The sequence below is a fragment of the Diospyros lotus genome, chromosome 5, assembly GCF_014633365.1.
Source record: "Diospyros lotus cultivar Yz01 chromosome 5, ASM1463336v1, whole genome shotgun sequence".
NCBI classification, from domain to species: domain Eukaryota; kingdom Viridiplantae; phylum Streptophyta; class Magnoliopsida; order Ericales; family Ebenaceae; genus Diospyros; species Diospyros lotus.
In genome coordinates this window covers 41,361,424-41,381,493 of record NC_068342.1, presented here as the reverse complement: position 1 = coordinate 41,381,493, position 20,070 = coordinate 41,361,424, and the positions used below count along the sequence as shown (strand labels likewise).

At 35.8% G+C, this 20,070-nt stretch overlaps 1 protein-coding gene across 1 annotated transcript; it reads left to right on the top strand.

Annotated features, from left to right (window-relative positions):
* Nucleotides 1-9,210: 9,210 nt before the first annotated feature.
* On the top strand, nucleotides 9,211-13,272 carry LOC127801913 (uncharacterized). Its single transcript, XM_052337444.1, has 3 exons — nucleotides 9,211-9,734; nucleotides 9,815-10,488; nucleotides 12,104-13,272. The coding sequence occupies exons 1-3, from the start codon at nucleotides 9,278-9,280 to the stop codon at nucleotides 12,500-12,502; spliced, it is 1,530 nt and encodes a 509-aa protein (XP_052193404.1). The 5' UTR covers nucleotides 9,211-9,277; the 3' UTR covers nucleotides 12,503-13,272.
* The last annotated feature ends 6,798 nt before the right edge of the window (nucleotides 13,273-20,070 follow it).

The following is a 20,070-nucleotide window of genomic DNA, read 5'->3' as shown; positions in this document are numbered from 1 at the left end:
AAATGAATCACAAGTGTAAAAGTGTTATTTGGCATTATGAATCGCATTGTAGAGAGATATATGGTGATATTTGCTTACGTATTCTTTACCTACAAAAAGATGGAGTCATTGACACGTTCTAATAACATAAATATGTTATTTGGACATTTAAGAATAACACTTAGTGTAATATTTTTATATTGATACATTATATTATATGTCTAATTAATATGAATGTACAATATAGAAATACAAAAATGTAGAATCAAGTGTTATTCTTGAATGTCCAAGTAATATTTCCCTTATAGTAATGGTTATTTTGATTAAAATTAAGCCTTTTAATTTGATAAAAGGTTCGTGAATTTTACAAATTTTTACATAAAAATGATAAATAGAATTCCTATACAAAAAATCACAATGAAGCAATTAATAGTTACAATATATTTTTACTAAATATTTTATTTTTAACATATAGTTCACAAGTCTGATCATACAAGCTAATCTCTTACTAAGTTATGATGGTAGCCACAATTTCCCACTTACCCCTTAACTCAAATAAACACGTCATGGGGATTGGGGACCATGCAAAACGTAGGAAGAATATATATATATATATATATGGATTATGCTACAAGGACGAATGCAACGACAAACGTATTGACAAACCTAGGATATCGCGATATTTTGACATTAAAATCTCACGATAACTTGGGTTACAATTTTGAGTTAATTTTCAGCTTCTTGCCTCACCCAATTTGATTTAAGGTTTAGGTTGCTCTCTTTTACTCTCCGTTTCACTCTATCTCTCGCTTGCTCTTTCTTACTTTCTCCGTCCTCACCATCACCAGCTGTTCCCCCATTGTCGTCTCTCTCTCTCTCTCTCTCTGTATTTTTGAACCCATCGCGTCTCATCTAGTTCACCCGCCTCTATCGGAAAGAAGAACCCTAGCAGTGTGAGAGATCAGACGCCCCTACTCTACTAGCTTCATCTCCCCCTGCCACCGGCGACGAGCGTTGAAATTTCTAGCGAAAGCAAGAACCTGAGTCAAAAATCAATCGGATGCCCCTCGACGAGCTTTGAAAACAACACTGGTATGTTTTTTTATGTTTTTATGTATTTTTATAAACAATGACTATCTATCTCATTCATTTAAGCCGTGTTGTTAGATAGGCAATTTTATGCAGAAGTTGTTTTCCTAGATATTGACTACTTATCTAGCCGTCCCTAAATGTCAGTTCAATGGTAAGGTAAATATAGCACTTAAGCAACTAATGTGGCCTCACAGAAGATAGTTTCCCTATTATATTCATTAACTGAACAGATCATGAGCATGGTGGAGAAAAGCCAAGTGAAAATAAAGCCAACAACATGTAGGAGAAAGTTTCACTATTTAGAAGGAAGATAGTAGTTTGGTAGAATCAAATAGGTGGTGAAATTGAATTTCAAGGGTATTACATGGCTGAGCCCACACTTTGGCACAAATACTTAATAGGATCTTTTAGGTCTGAACTAGAAGGCTAAAGCTAGGGGGAAGAAACAAGCACATTGAGCATAGAGTATGGTTTTAGCCTTTTAAAGCAAAACCACCATTTCAAGCACTCGGTTTCAACAAAAAACAAATTAAATATTTATATGCTAAGCTTATCTTAATTCAACTAGGATTGATACTTCAATTATAGACTTCATAATCTAAGGCAAATCACAAATGAGAATTAATAGAAGAGTTTCACTCATAATATGAGCCACTCACAATGTAGCTCAATAGCAACAAGCCTTAACCCCCACAAGATGGGCTGATGTAGTTCACTCTTGGAAAATACAAAGGAATTACAAAAGAATCAAACTACTCTTGACCCTAAAAATCTTCTAAAAGAAATGGTAAAATGACCACCAGCATCCTGAACTAAATATAAAAATGAAATTAAGACAAACATTGAACCAAAGCCTAATTGCATGAGAGGCCAAGCAATGAAGCAAAACTTCATGTTTGTTTCCTATTGAAATGCTTTCTTCCGTGCATGCTCTACCCCACTGTTTTCTACAATAATAGTATAGTAATTTTTTAACATACTTAATAGTGTATAAATTTGTACTGTTTAATCATATTTGTTTACATACTTTTTTAACATATAAATGGGGAAATATTAACAGTGATAAAACATTTCAATTACAACTATTTAAGAAAATAATCTTTTTCAAATTTAATTATTTTAGTTAAGATGATGTCCAATTTAGAAATGGATAAAATTTCAATCAACTCTTCAACCTTGCATCAAGGAATCATGTGTGAGCATGGTGTGCCTCTTTGGTGCTATACTTCATGGACTAAATCTAATCCTAGAAGGAGATTCTTGCGATGTCGATTCTGAAAGGTAATTTTTATCTTATAAATTAAATAACTGTTAATGATTTTCTTAAGATTAATTGTTGGATGGTCTGACGGACAAAATGATGATATTGTAAATGGATTCAATGGATCGATGATGAACGAACCAATCATGAGAAAATATTATGCAGAGCTTTGTTGGATAAGTTAAAATGGAACATGGCAGAAAAATATGAAAATAAAAGATTACTTCAAGAACAAGTGAGGGCTTTTGAAGAAAATGCCTTAAGGAGAAAAGAAAAGATACTGAAGCTTCAGAAAGACCATAGATGTATAATGGAAGAGAACTTTCAATTGAAAATAAAGGTTCAAGAGTATAAGACGAAAGAAATGAAGTTTGTTAGGGTTCTAATAATGTTAGGATTGAGTTGTTTTTTATAGATTGTATGGCTGACAAAAAATGATGGTAGTAGATTTAGGTATTTGGCTTTAGTGTACAAGATTATCTATGTTAGTAAACCTTTGTTTGTTATGTGCAAATTGATTGTTTAGTTTCTTTTTTCTTACCGTAGAGGTTCCACTATATGTACTATAAGATCATCCAATGGAAAACTTGTGTATTCCAATGCCATCATTATGTGGAACCATATGGCCTATTGATTTAGACATTGAATAGGATCTTCTTGCTTTAGACAATGTAGATCTGGAGTGGAAATTCATTCAATTCCAAGAAACTTCTTGCTTTGGTCTAGATATGTTATGTTTATGCAAATCTATCCGTGGGTGGTTTTATTGTTTCAAGTATTGGATCTGATCTGATAATTTCGAGTTAGGATTCATGGATTGTCATCGACTTGAATGTGTTCAGTTCTTGTATCTCATCTCCTTGTTTGTATTTGAGGATCAGAATGGATTTAGCTTCTGTGGTATTCTGGATTTTGGGGTTGTTTTCGATAAACTAGTTTGCTTCTTTGAACTATTGATGTTTCATTCTTTTCCTGACCTAATCTTGTTGATGAAGTATATTCTAGTAAAATGTATCATGATGTAGATTTTGTGTGAGAAATCTATCGAATCTGATATTGGGGTTGTATTATTGTATTGACAAGATCAAATTCTGAACTAATGCCCATGAAAATTATTCAGGGATTTTGAAATCTTTTGTTCTTCTCTTATTTTTTTTTACTCATACTGAAGTTGGTTTTGGATTCTGTAGTGTTTGCTTTGTGGTTCACTTATGGCTTTAATTGTGAAATTGTCTTCATAGAGGCTCCTCTAGTCTAACATGGCTACATATACGCCAAAGAACATCCTCATTACTGGAGCTGCTGGGTTCATTGCATCTCATGTCACCAACTGCCTTATTCAGAATTACCCTGAATATAAGATTGTTGTGCTTGATAAGCTTGATTACTGTTCAAATCTTAAAAATCTACATCTTTCTTGATCACTATTAACATGGGAAGTCCCAAAGCCATTACACGACCATGAATTCAAAAGCAAAATATTAAATTCACTTAAAATAGTTTACATGAGGAACCAAACAATTCATTTCCTCATTATTACTAGGTGACAACACTAGCTAGAGTTGAAGTCTTGAAGACCTCAATAAAGGATAATTGCAAAATTCAAAACTCTTGAAGATGACAGTACTCTTGAATCATACAGAGTCTCCTACTTCAACAAAAACACAAGAAAATATGTCAAGGAGAATTATGATGAATTATGCAAAACAAAAATCATAAACAAAGGCCAAAGCGTATGTATAATGAGTAAATGGAGGTTAAAAACAAAATATTAGCGTATGTGTACATAAAGATGATATGTAGAAGCAAGACAAGTTTTAGGGACATACAATGATCTCAAAAATCTAGTGGATTGTCATCGGGTTGTTGGTGGGGTAGGTACATTGGCATACATGGATGACTCGTGCGAGAGGTAGGCACCATAGGCACTCCGTGAGCAACATTCCAAGATATTAGTTGTAAAAAGATGCGTGCATATAAACCTAAAAGACGTGAAAATTTTTTAAACCCAAGTTATATTATTACCCAAATCTTATCTAACTACTTACCATCAATTGTTGTGAGTGAGAGATTGGTAGAAGTGTCCAATACTGTGCATCTTGTGAAAAAGCTTGATTGAATACTTGAGTATCTTCGATAATATTTTGACTCGAGGCATTGCCTTTGTTTGATTTTGAGAATCTCACCTAGACATTAAATGAAAGTAACTGCCATTACAATTGGGAATTCAAGCACAACATCTAGCTTTGATGTAAGTAAAAAATAGATAAAAGCATACATTCACTTTCTTGGTACATGTTTCCAATGGGCCCTTCTTGCGAAACTTCCTAGGGGCTCCCTTTCTCTAAGAGCATATCAGATCCATTATTTGTCTGCTTGAAATTGTTGCTGCCTATCCACAATTATGAATTTGTTCTTACACACTGTGTTGAGCATATATATTACTACCATAGCTTGGATTCGCATTTGATTTGCTCAATGCATTCAATTGAGATTGGATGCACTCCATAGTTGCCCAGGTTCATTCTTCGTCGTCTGTTACCAAATCTGCTACCAAGTCTATTACCTTAGCAAATGCACTACACAATTGATCATATCTTAATTAGCTAGGCATACTAATCCAACTATTGTAATTGATCTTGAACCTCATGTAGGATCTATTGACATCTCTCTTCCATTGCCGTAAGATATACCTCTCAGGAATTTATCTAACGCCATTTTGGATTAATATTGTGCCAACATGTTTGCAAATTATTCCCTTAAACTCAAACATGTGACAGCTGTAAACAATATCACATATCTCTTTCTTAAAAATAACCTTTTTTTTTTTTCCTTCACTCTTTCATCAATTATGATATCTTCTTGCACCTCATACCTCGTATCCAATGGTCCCTATTTGATAGACACAATCGAGCAATACATCTTCCCAGTTAACTTTTCTTGAAACTCCTTGAATTTTGCGACTGTGTATACTTCTTGAAATTGTTTCTCAATAGCATACCTCGATACACATGGGACCATCTGAGAAAATGACCTTACGTCGGCCTGAAACTCCTTTTCAACTTTACACCTCATTGCCCACTCATATTGTTCAACAAATTGCTATAATGAGGTTTTCGAGTGTACATATCTATCAAAGAATGTGTTCATACCCCAACTCTGCTGCGTTGTTGACATCTCTGCCCAAAACTAGTTTTCACGAAGCATGGGACCCATCGACCTCTTTCTTTGTAAAGTTTAGACAACCAATCATTGTCATGTAGTGCTTATTTCTAAATCATTGAATTCCAGGCCTACTCGAATTCTTCAGGACTCTGTGATTCATACATCGCATCATGTACGCCAAAAAGAATATATACCTTACATCTATGGTTCCCAAATTTTTCAAACAATTTCTTTAATATATGCCACAAACACCATTTATGCTTCGTGTTAGGGAAGACTATCTTAATAGCATTTTGCATAGCCCTATCTTGATCAATGATTATTCCTGCAAGCGCCTAATCCTCTATACACTCAAGCCATGTCCTAAAGAGCCATATGAAAGTCCTGGTGTCCTCGTTGGGAATTATACCACATCCAAGTAGTGTCAATTGTTCATGGTGATTTACACCAATGAATGGAGCAAATGGCATGTCGTATCTATTGGTCAGGTGTGTGGTGTCAAATGTGACAACATCGTCGAATTCTTTGAAAGCTCAGCCCAAAAGACATTCTTCAATCGACCCTCTTCATCCAAATCCACACTATAATAAAAACCCTGACAAAAGCTTGCATCTTCGAAAAGTAAGCTTGAATAGCAACATCTCCTTCCCCAAGTCTTAACCTCCTCACCTGATCAATATTATTCTTGCAATCATTTTCCACAAATGTTAGATTCTCATATCCACCAGCTTCAACAACAACTAAGTTATAACTTTTGTGCAATAGAATTCCAGCTATATCATTAACTTCAAGCTTTCGCTTCACATGTTCACTTAATTGTCTGTTGCATCGATATAACCTAGATTTAGTTGAACTTATTTTATGGTTATGCTCAAGATGGTCAATGGTTATTCGCCATGTTCCTAAAACATTTGAACATGGTAATATCCTAGCTTTACATCCTAACTAAACAGTTGGTTGAGGCTTTAAAGAGGTGTTAGCTGTAATATTTCTTTTGCCTTCTCAGCTACATGCATATCCCTCATATCTTACCACCCCGTCATCACCTTTCTTCGAACTCCTTCTTTTAACAGGAAAACTCACGTCGTAAGCATATCTTTTGTAAAATTCAAAAACGTCCTTCTCCTCATTGAACTTCATTCCAACTTTAGGGACAAGATCAGTACTGTTTTCTTCTAGCAGTAAGTTGTTTAACGCAGAACACTCATTATCTTTGGTAATTTTCTCATTATTAACAAAAGTTTTCTCATTATCTTCGAATGATTCCGCAAACACAATATGATTTCCTTCTTCAAAAAAAAAAAATCATATGAGAATATAATGTTACATATATTATCATATTAGAATATAATGAAAAAATCAAACATACCTATGTCACTCATTGTTGGTTTCCTTCGTCTTCTAAAATAAAATTGATTGTCTTCTAAAATAGGCAAACGCACTGCATAATTTTAAAAATTACATAAATATAAAAAATCCTCAACAATCCTAATTCAATTAAGATAAACTTAGCATATAAATATTTACTCTGTTTCTTGTTGAAATTGAGTGCTTGAAATGGTGGTTTGCTTTAAAAGGCTGAAACCATACTCTATGCTCAATGTGCTTGTTTCTTTCCCCTAGCTTTAGCCTTTCTAGTTCAGTCCTAAAAGATCCCATTAGGAATATATTCCAAAGTGTGGGCTCAGCCATATAATACCCTTAAAATTCAATTTCACCACGTATTTGATTCTACCAAACTACTATCTTCTTTCTAATCAGTGAAACTTTCTCCGACCTGTTGTTGGCTTTATTTTCACTTGGCTTTTCTCCACCATGCTCATGATCTATTCAGTTAATGAATATAATAGAGAAGCTATCTTCTTTGAGGCCATATTAGTTGTTTAAATGCTATATTTACCTTACCATTGAATTGACATTTAAGGACGGCTGAATAAGTAGTCAATATCCAGGAAAACAACTTTTGCATAAAATTGTCCATCTAACAACACGACTTTAATGGATAAGATAGATAGCCATTGTTTATAAAAATACACAAAAAAACATACCAATGTTGTTTTTAAAACTCGTCGAGGGGCATCCGATTGATTTCCGACTCGAGTTCTTGCTTCCGCAAGAAATTTCAACGCTTGTCACCGACGATAGGGAGAGATGAAGCCAATGCAGTGGAGGCGTCCAATCTCTCACATCGCTAGGGTTCTTTTTTTCGACAGAGGCGAGTGAATTAGAGGAGACACGATAGGTTTAAAAATACACAGAGAGTGAGAGAGAGAGAGAGAGAGAGAGAGCCGTCGACAATTGGGGAACAGTCGGTGACGATGAGGACAGAGAGAGTAAGAGAGAGCAAGCGAGAGACAGAGCGAGACATAGAGCGACCTAAACCCTAAACCAAATTGGGTCTTTTTGTAGATGTAATTTAATTTTATTATAAAAAATAATTATTTAATTAAAAATAAATATAAATTTCATAATGCATTTAAACAAATATAAACATATATATATCATCCATCAACCATGATTTAATAATTTAAAATAAACAATAAATTTAAAAAAAAATAATCTAACATAATACAAACAAAAATTTAAAAACAAATAATAATTTTAAAATTTTTGAACTAGACAAAAAAAGTTTCATTTCTATCTTGTTAAGAGAAGGAATTTTTTTCTTCTCTGAACTCTTTGTAAATGAAAACACATTTTAGATATTTTTCTAATATTTTGAAACGACTCCAAAACGTTTCTAAATGGCCTAATTAAAAAGTTCTTTAGCATTTTGAAAATAAAAATATTCTAGAAATATTGAAACAGTATTCTCAAAACGTTTTCGTGAATTATACCTCCCTTACCAACCCTAGTGCCATTGGTCATTATCGTGAATTATACCTCCCTTACCCACCACCCCAGTGCCATTGGTCGTTATCATATAATAATTATACCTCCCTTACCCACCACCCTAGTGCCATTGGTCGTTTTCGTGAATTATATCTCCTTAGTGCATATTACTCCACCTCCCTAGCTAGTGCAATTGGTCATTTGGCTCTTTTTAATTTTCCTCATTGATTAGAATTAGGAGTGTTCAAAAAAATTGATGCATCATGAAAACCGGCCAGACCAAACTAAACCAGATCGAATCGGTCAATTTTTTTTTGGCAGTTGAAAACAGTTTGGATCTTGTCCAAACCACGCAGTTTGCGATTTGGACAGTTGGTGGTTTAGTTTTAAACCGAATCGCCCAAGAAAATAATAAAAAAATTATAAAAAATTTATTATTATAAAAATCTAATAATCGACAGCCTCTTCTTATTTATTTTTTACACTATTTTATCTTTATTTTCTGCTCCTATTTATTTAACTTTGATTATCTTTATTTACGAATATTTGTGTCTTTATTTACCATTTTTAAATAACATTTTTAGTGATTTTAAGTAGCATTTCAAACTACGGTAAACTGCATCAAACCAAACTGCAAATGCGGTGCAGTTTGGCCACACCCAAATCAGACCCTAGTTTGGTTGGAAAACTGCACTAGCGGTTTGGCGTGCTGAAAATAATTCAAACCGGTCAAACCGCACCGCGCACATGCACCCCTAATTAGAATCACACTATTAGTTAGGTGTATTAAATATTTAGTAAGTATATAAAAATTTATATATATAAACTTGTCTCAAAGAGTTCAACCCTAATAATAGTGAAGGTAATTACGTATATAAACTATTATTCTCTAAAACTTTCCTTCTCCTCCAAAGAAAGACACCCTAATGCACATTCAGATCAACCCAAATGTATAGCTTACCCATAGATGATCAGCTTTCCATGAACAAACCAGTCTTTATGAACAGGCTCCCCATATCCGCCGGCAAAGCTTACAGCCCCAATGCCCACAACCACCAACGCCGCGGCGGCGCCGCTTCGCTCTACTCGCCGAAGCTCTCAATTCTGCTCCTAGCCACCTGCGTTTCCCTCTTCATCCTCTTCCACATCCAGTCCCTCCAAACTTCTCCCCCCTCGCCATCGCCAACTAATTATAATTCGTGGGATTTCATGCAACAGTGGCCAGACGCCATCATCAACACCACCCACGCCTTTGGCGGCGACTGCACCCGGGAGCTCGCAGCCATGGCCACCAAGCTCCGGCGAGCCGTCACGTTTCTCCCGCTGAAGGACCTGCGTTACGCCCAGTCCGCCCAGCAAGGCCACACGTGGTTCATGAGTTCCATGTTCGACAAGCAAGAAGAAGGTGACATCCATCTTCGCTTTTTGAACCTCTTCCGCCATTACGGCTACTGTTTTCTTACCCAAAAATCTCGTATCTATTAGGTGAGGTCCAACACCAACACTTCCCGTCGGAGGCGTCGAACGGCCGGCTGCTCTGCATCAAGGGCCACGACACCCACGACGGCGCGTGGAACACATACGCCCTTGCATGGCTGGAAACCCTGCCGGCCAATGCCACTCTCATGTCAGGCCTAACCTTCGTCTCCTACAACCACTACAACTACGACAACATCTGGCACGGCTTGTCCGCCATGGTACCCTTTGTCGCCTGGCACATCAAGAACCGCTGCTCAAGCCTCCCCGCCCGGTGGCTTCTCTACCACTGGGGCGAGCTCCGCACCGAGATGTCCCCATGGCTCCGATCTCTCATGGACGCCACCTTTGACGGCTCTGTAGATACCGAAAACTTTGCCGATGGTGACGAAGAGCGGCCCGCTTGCTTTGAGGAGGCCGTGGTGATGAGGCACAATGAAGGGGGAATGTCCCGGCGGCGGAGGCTGGAAGTTTACGATCTGATGAGGTGCAAAGCTAGGGCTTACTGTAACGTAAGCGCGGCGGAGGGCGGTGGCATCGGAGTGACGATGTTCATGAGGACGGGGCCGAGATCGTTCAGAAATGACTCGGCCGTCATCGGGATATTCGACGGCGAGTGCCGGAAAGTGGAAGGTTGCCGGTTGACTGTTGCGTACTCCAATAATCTCACCTTCTGCGAACAGGTTAGTGGATTCTTCTCTTTGTTCTTCTTCTAATTTAATTTGAAATATTAAATATGTTTTAAAATATGTTATGATTATAAAACCTTAGTAAAATGTTATTTTAATTGTATGTTTTGCTCTATAATTAAAATAATTAATGTAATTTATAGTAATAGTAGTATGATAGTTAGACCTAATAGCTCGACCTTAGATAAAAAAAACCCTTTAGAGTAGTGCAGATAATTAGCCGCACGCATTTAGGAGAATGGGATATTGCGATTCCATGAATTCAAATCTGCTTCAATGTAAAATTATGCAATCACCTATGTCTATCTGTGGAACCAAGTCTCTAAGATTTGTTTTGCGAGGAAGATATTTGTCATTGTTGTCAAATTAACTCACATGCCTTTAAACAAGTCAATTCACTTTTAAACTCAATTTTTCATAAAATCGAAGTTGACTCGCAATTTAATAATGTAAACTCAATCTGTTAACTCGATTTGTAAACTTAGTCTATAAAGTCAAAAACTCACATACTTTTGTTAGATATTTAATAATGTGTGTTATTTTTATTTATATTAAATTATTATTAACTTATAAAAATTTACATTACATATAAATTAATATTTAAAATTTTAATTATGATGAATGATGATAAAAAATAGGCTTAATATTTAAAATTTTTATATTATTTAAAATTTTTAAAATTAATAAATGAATTTATTTACATACATGCACTTTATTCATAGATAATATAATTATAAATTGTAATAATCTTGTTATTCAATATTAATTTATTTCTTTATAAAATTATGTTATTCTGAACATATATTTACATACATTAAAGAATATTTTTAATTATCTCTAAAATTTTACAATTTTATGATCCGATTTTACGATTCAATTTTATGAACTCTCCTTCAATCCTACTTAAAATATCGATTTTAACAACCTTATTGTCTGTTTACCTAACGTTTTGGAACAGACGAACCATGGATTTTAGAGAATATGAGATAAGAGTTGGGCCAAAGGCCAGGCTGGCTTAAGAGTTGGTGGGGCCCTAGGCGATAGGCAGTCGACGATAAGCAGTAGTGGTGCAATCGACCATAGCGCTCTCTCTCTCCCTCTCTCTGCCCTACACACGCACAAAGCAAAATCACTGTTGCCTGACCGACAACCACGCATTTATTATCTCTTGCTCTTGGCCCCCTTCCTTTCGTTGACGACTGCGTCTCCTAATCTCCCAACTCTTGTCGGCGTCTGCCATCTCCTTCCGTCAACATCTACGGTCTCCTTCCTCCGATGTCTCTCTCACCCTTTAGTGTCTCCTTCCTCTAGCATCTTCTCCAAAGTCTCTCGTCCTTCTCCTTGTGTGCCATTTTTTTTTTTAGCCCCCCATTTTTAAAGAGTCCTAGGCACAGGCCTTATTGGTCTATGCCTTAAGCCGGCCTTACCAAAGATTTCTTATGATCGATAGACCCCTTGAGTATCTCACATTACACACAAAAAAATATATAAAAAAAGACTTAAAAACAAGATAAATCTTGATAGAGTTGAGTTTCCGCTTGTTCTCACGTAAATATGGCGGCAAGCTTTACCAATGTCACACCCACCATAGGTTCGATGAATGTCCCAGGTGAAGCTGATGAGCTCGACAGACGTCCTGGTTTCCCCCCACGGAGCTCAAATGACCAACATGTTCCTCATGGAGAGAAACAGCAGCGTGATGGAGTTCTTCCCCAAGGGGTGGCTGAGGCTGGCCGGCGTCGGCCAGTACGTCCACCACTGGTTGGCCAGCTGGTCCGGAATGAAACACGAGGGCGCCTGGCGGGACCCTAACGGCGATCCCTGCCCCTACGGGGTGGACGATCGCCGCTGCATGTCCGTCTACAAGAGTGGCAGAATCGGACACAACAAGACATTCTTTGCCCAGTGGGCTAGAAATGTCTTGAATCAAGTCAGGATGAGAAAACTAGAGGAAGCTTCAACCAATTCCCAAGTTGCGGCATCTGCAGGTGGCTGCGCCTGTGGCTAAGCTGCCCTATTTCAGATCTCCCCTTGTTTGCATTCTTTTGTCAGTCAATAACAGCCAACATTGCTAAAGCTACATTTTCTGATGAATTGACGGTTTATCTCTCTCTATTTCTGTGTATTTGTTTCAAGTTTCAACCAATAATTTACGAGAGTCCAAGACAAGTGATCTTGAACAAGCCCCTCACCCCCATTCCTGCTTGCTGCATGTCCTGAAATCAGCAAAAATTGTACTTATCAACTTAGCGTTGACCAAATCATTGTTTTGTCTTTCCCCATACTGGGAATTATAACTTATGTATTGGCCAATGATACGCTTCCATAATTGTGTGTTTATCAACTTATGTTTTGTGCACAAAGTATTCGATATGTTTCAGCCGGTTGCATCTTTCACCTGTTTTCCTTACTGCAACTAGAACTCAAAAGATCCTTGGAGCAAGCTAATACATACAAAGTTTTGTGTGTTTACCTGACGATGCCTTGATGCATGATTTATGGGGTATTAAGTGTGTCCACCGAGTTTATCAGTTGCCACACCCAATACCCAAAGCGTAGAAAGCACAGGTTCTCATCATAAACAGGGGAGGAATGAAGGATTACTCTTGCTGGTAAACCAAACCCAGAGCCAAACATGTAAAAGAGAAACAGTAGTATATTCTGGGAAAGATTTTGAGATATCATAAAACCCGATGATCAAAGGTCTCCATAAAACTGGAGTTGGGCTGAAAGGTTTAACAAAGTACATAATTATTCATACAGATAAAATTATGCATACATGGGCCCGGGATGATTACCATATTGCATTCATGAGCAAGGTGGCTAATTCGCTTGCACTCAGGACTTCAATCTCAAAAACCAGGACTGAGTTTGGCTGAATACCCCATGCAGGGAATCCACTGGGACCATAAGCATAGTCAGGAGAGCACTGTAAAGATTACCACACAAGCCTTAGAAAATGCTGCTTCCAGTTATCATTCTTGAAGAATTTGAACTACATAAACAATTTTCTACCAAGTGAAAACAAATTTAAAGTAAGAACCGTGTTAATTGAATGACCGGTGACAGCAAACAAATTTAAAGGTAACACTTGATAAATATTATTATATTAAACATGTTAATATCAACATTGATAATTTTATAATGTTAATGGTGCCAATATTGATAACGGTGTTTAGTTATCCATTCTATTTTAAAACATAATATTTTCAAAAGTTTAAATAAAAATGAACACATTCATTCTATTTTTATTTCTTCTTTCAACTTCTTCCCGGCCTCTGTTCCCCGAAAGTTCCATCTTCTTCTTCTTCCTTCTTTATTATTCTTCTTCTTTGCTCAACACAGTTGGACCAACCAGACCACGCTTCACCAGCTATTCTTCCCTGCTTATCTCTTCTCCTCCAGCTAGATTCAGCACAGCCAGGACTAGCTTTGCTAGACCAGAAAGAAAAAGGAGAGCAGAGAATGAGGGAAGAGAAAAAAGAAGAAGAGCCCTACCAATTGAACGATTATATATATTTGAATTAATAAAAAAAACAATTGTTATCAAATACCACATTCAAATTTTCTTTTCCTAAACTTTGATATAGAAGAACAGAATTAACATACGGAATGTTAAATTTTTCATTTTTAATAAAAAAAATAAGTTAAGACACCCAAAAAAAATAAAAACTAACACTAAAAGTCCTTGTCAGATCCCTGATCTGAGAAGGAAAATTCTCAATTGCTGAGAATTGATGGAACGGGAGAATGGGAATTTAGGGGGAGAATTGAGAGAGAGAGGGAGAGAGAGAAATGAGAGATAAGAGGGAAAGAAAATTTTGGAGAAAAATTGATTTTCTTACGGAAAATATTATTGGTACATCTTTGTATACACTCTAGATTACATAAAGATCTATCAATGATAAAAAAACTCTCTCATGAAGCGCATAGAAGTGCGTGAGACTTATGTGAGGTGAAGGGTATTTTGATCATAATACCCCCTTATATAACTCAAGATATACAAAATGGTTGTACATCTAGTATCATTCATTCATTTATCATACTGATCTGAAGCCTAGTTTGGGCGCCACCTAATTTGCCCACTTAGCCTTACAACTTGTTCATTGTATATGCTGGAACATTCCTCCAACCATGCCAAACATGATTTATTTGGTTTATTTTTACAAGGCCTAACAACCACTATGCAAAGACTTAACAGTCTGCTAACGTAATATATATATTATATATAAATAATAAAAAAATCTTGAATTCCATATATTTGACTGAATACAGCAAGTTTCATGTAATTGAAACTCACTTTATGTAACTCACTTATATATGTGTCATGGTAAATTAATATGTTAAAAACTTAAACGTTTTATTTGATTGGTAGATTAAATAGTGTCACTACAAAGTTAAAAACGAGATAAAATAACAATGATATTAAATAATATTATTTCATACTTATATTATAATTATTTTGTTTTGAGTGTGTAAATGAGAAGATATTACTTCAATTAAATTATAAACGATCAAACTTCTCATTTTCTAAAAGATATAAATAAATTTGAATATATTATATTTTTTTACATCGTTCATAATTATATATATTACTTATTTTTCATAATCTTCACTTAGAAATAGTATTCTTAATTTTATAACCGAACATATTTATAATAATAAATCATAGTTCTTGCAACCAATTTCATAGGAATAGTAAAGTCCATCTTTTATTTTTCTCTTTAACTTTGTATTGCATATTCTAAATTGGAACAAATTTGTCGCTAAATTGGACAAAATTTAAATTTAAATTTAAATCTTTTAGGGATGGAATTCTTCTATCACTAAAATTAAAAAAATTATAAATTAAATTATAAGTTTTAGTGGCCGAATTATTCCATTGCTAAAATGTGAAATTTATAAAATATTTAAATTAAATTTAAAATCTTATTTGACAAAGAAAATTTTCATATTTAAATGTAGAATTTATAAAAATTCAAAATTAGTGATCGAATATTCCATCGTTAAGTTGAAAAATTAACAAAAAATAAAATTATAATTTAAAATCAAAATAGGGAATGAATTTTTTGCTGCTAATATAATAATTTATAAAACTTTCATTTGAATTAGCAACGAAATAAAATTAATAAATATTAAAATTAAAATTAATATCCGTTTGAATTACCAACGAAATATTTCGTCTGTATTTGAATACAAGACAAACAAAGAAGCTCGCATATGTTTGAATTAAAGGCAAAAATTTAAAAAAAAAAACATATTCAAATATAAGACAAAATATATTCGTGAAATATCGATTACTTGTTAAACCTTGTGAATTGCATGAAAGTAAGATACTCCAAATTTAGAATTTTGTTTATTATTTATATATATTATTTTATGTTTATTATTGAGTATAAAACATATTTTTCTCTATATACATATTATTTAGATTTTATGATTTTTTTAAAAATATTCAAAATATTTTTTAAAAATTTTTAAAAAAATCAAACAGCCTAAACAGTGACAAGAAGATACCCATTGCTAACCCCCCCTTTCCCCCATATAACGCCCTATATTTTCCTGAAATTGCCACGTATTTTAAGTGAGTTTAAAATACCAAAAAATATGTTTGAAATGGCAACAAGTAACCGAATCAGTCGCAATGAGTGCCCTAGAGCTTGGATACCTAAGGACAAAGGTATAATTTTAACGAGCGTCTCGAGGTGAGACTTATTGCACTGAAAGAAATCAAATCAGAAATAGTTTTCGGTTAAGCTAAGTTATAGCCTAAAAATACCGAATGATGGTAAGGGGCTTCCGAAAAATCGTATATATTGAGTAATTTTGAGTTAATAATTTTGGGATTTTAAGTATCTCGATAAATTTGATGTTTGAGGGTATAATTCTAATTAGAGAAATTATCCAAATGAAATAATGATGAAATTATGAGCTTAGGTGGTAAAATGTTAAAGTTGAAAACTTGAAATATGGGGCAAAGTGTTATTTGAAAGAAGTTTGGGGTTTTAGCTTGGATTTCAAAAGTTGGATTAGTTCTAGTTTTGGATTTCAAAAGTCATTCAATTATGGCTTTGAGTCTTTGGAGTCCATGGCTAAGATTGTGACAAGTAGCATAACACCATTGGTTGAAGGATTCTATAAATAGGCACCTTGAGTTGCTCTCAAACCATTCCAAACAAATTTGAGGAGTGAAGCACTCTAAGAGGAGGAGCTTGCTCTAGAGAGAGAGAAGGAGGTTCGGCAAGAAGGCGGGAAGAAAGCGGCGAAGAAGCGGCGGAGAACGAGCCTCGTCGGAGTTGTGGGTCTTCGCCGGAATTCACCAAAATCAGTCAGTAAAAGAGCAAGGTAAGTCCGTTTTTTTTTTTGATAATCTTGTAGAGGGGGAAGAGAGGATCGCGTAGGTTCAAACGGGGGTTGAATTGGAGTTAAAACGAGGGAGATATGGCCGAAATACCAAACCGAGGCGTTGCTGTCCGAAACTGTTGGGCAGCGCGTGAAATACACACGCCGAATAATAGCTGCGCGTGAGGACGCGTGGCCAGCCTTCCTGGGGCGCGTGAGAGCGCGTGAGATGTCTTTTTTCCATGAAATTTTCCAGTTATGCCCCTAATTTAATACCCTTCAACCCTATGTAAAAATATTTAAGATTAGGTTTACCGAAATGTATGTTTTATGCAGAAACCTAGGCCGTTTGCTGTAAAATTATACCGTCGAAGAGATAACCCAACAAGGTGAGACTCCGTGAGACTCCTATACTCCAAATCTTATTTTTTATTCTCTTATGAGAGACTTCTATTGCATGACTCGTATTTCGTGAAGTTCTTATACGTAAACTCTTATTATTCGCTTACGTGAAATCATGTTGCATTTATGGACTAAATTTTCCTAAATATATATGTTGTTGGCTTTTTAATTGTTGCATTTATAAATTTCGTGTGGCCATACTATTGTATCTATTTATTGTTGGCCGAGGGCAAAAGTCAGAGATCCCCCGAGAGGCGCTATGCATGCGCCATCGAGAAAGCTCTCGTGGGGAAGATCGTGAGTCTAAGGCACAACGGATGTGGTGCTTGCATGAGTTCTATGAAGTTGGGCCGAAGTGACATGATTAGGGACCTCCCGAGAGGCGCTATGCGTGCGCCATTGAGAAAGCTCTCGTTGGAGGAGGCTGAGGTGTTCACGAGGCACTTCAGAGTAGTTCTCGTTGTCTTCTCATACATTTTATACCTGATCATGCATCGATATAAACTGTTTTTGAAGTTTCTCACTAGAAGATTCATCTTCTAATTGGACTATGTCCCTGGAATATTCAAACGTTCCAGGTTCGACGAGCGGCTCTAAGGGAAAGGAGGTAGCTGAAAAATAAGTTTAATTTGCTGCTTATAGCATGTTTAGCATATCTATGTTTATGTGCGAACCTTGTAATTTTGGAAATGTTTAAGATGTTCAGTTATCATTTGCAAGAGATGATGTAATACATTTTGTAGACGTCTTGAACAATTTTATGATAAATAAAGTATTATGGTTGTGAACCATATCAGGTTCGATCTAGCTTTCGCATTTGAAATTTTAATGCCTGTCTTAGCTATTCGATTATTGGGTTTGTTAAACTGAGAAGGTGTAAATTTGGATTTTTGGGATATTGTGTGATGTATGACAGCTATTGTGATATGAAAAGTGTTTATATTCCCAAAATCCTAAGTTATAACACGCTCAAGAAATTTGGGGTGTTACACCCCATTTCCTAACCGTGCCTCCTTTGAATTTCTCCCCCTCCTTTGAACTTTTCCACCCCCTACATAAATCCCCTCCCTTCCTCTCTCCTCCCCCCATTCCCCCTTCTGCACTCTCTGGCTCCCCTCTCCTCGCCCCCTCTACACTGTCTCACTTTCAAAGTTTTGTTTAATATTTTTTGTTTTTCTTAGAGTCTTCATTTAGAAAATACGAACATTATCAAAATTTATAAGGTATTTTTTTTTCTCTTTACATTATATTTTTAGCATTTTAACTTTTAAATGCGTTTTTGAATTTTTTTAAATGAAAAAATATCCATGTTACTTATAAATTGCTTCATTTTTTCTCTGTACATTATAGTTTTTTTTAGCTGTTAGTTATTTTTTAATGATATACTGTTAATTTTAATTTCTCTGTTATTTATATTTATTGTATGCATATTATTGTTTATTTTACATTTATATAGTTGTATATTCTGTATATATTATTGTGTATTGTGTATATATTATTGATGATTTAAACGAGAAATCATTAGAAAATGTTTATTAAAAATAAAAAAATATTATGTCAATTTTTTTCAATGAAATATTAATTATATATAATAAATAAATAAATATGCAATTTATTTGTAAAAAGTGTTTTTAAGTAGTTATTAATTAAAAATATCATAATAATTTTAATTAAAAAAATTAATATTTATATTTTAATTAGTTCTCATTTGTATTTTAAAATAAGAAGTACAAATATAATGTTATAAATATAGTAAATACAATTTTAAAATTAAAAATACAAATATAATGATAATGATATTATTGACACACATTTTTGTAACACCCCGCATCAAGCGATAGAAAGGTTCGGGATAACTTACCCTAATGGGCCTACGCGAACTTCTCAGTGGGATCACCCATCTTTGGATTATCCCAGGTCAAGCACGCTTAACTTAAGAGTTTTTTTCCTACATTCAGCCCAAAATGTATCCAACTGGTGTTGTTTCCTTCCTTACTTATTCTCGATATATATTACACTCATTTAGGCTCTTGGGGTATTACACACATCGTGTCATCATGGGCCCATAACCACGGGTTAGCTCAAGTTATCGCCCTTCGACGACTAGGAGTCCCGCCGCACTTGTGAGCCTCTCAGTCACCCTCTGGGTGACCGAAGTGCAACGAACCCGGTGCTAATGCACCACCGCCAAAGCGATAACGAACCCGATTGACCCCTAGGCATGAATCCCACATCGGTTGCCCTCTGGGCAATCACTGAGGGGCTCATAAGTGCGATGGGCCTCCTGGTAGTTGAAGAGCGATAGCTGAGAGCTGACCCGCAGTTGTGGGCCCCATGATGATGACACGATGTGTATATTACCCCAAAGAGCATAGATAAGGATAGTATATATCGAGAATAAATAAGGAATGAAACAACACCAGTTGGATACATTTTGAGCTGAATGTAGGCAAAAAACTCCCAAGTTAAGCATGCTTGACCTAGGGTAATCCAAGGATTGGTGACCCCCCTGGGAAGTTCGCATTGGCTTATCAGGGTAAGTTGTCCCAGATCTTCCTATCGCTCGATGTGGGGTGTTACAAAAATGTATGTCAACATTTGGCGCCGTCTGTGGGAACCCCCTTAGCCGAACTATCCTCTGTCACCCCTGAGACGGTTCGCGCCCATGAGCGCCATCGCACTTAGGGGGGAGGCTCCGGCGGTGGTGCATTAGCACCGAGTTCGTCCCACCTCGGTCACCTAGAGGGCGACTGCCCAGAGGGTGACTGAGAGGCTCACAAGTGCGGCGAGACTCTTGGTCGTCGAAGGGCGATAGCTATGAACTAACTTGTG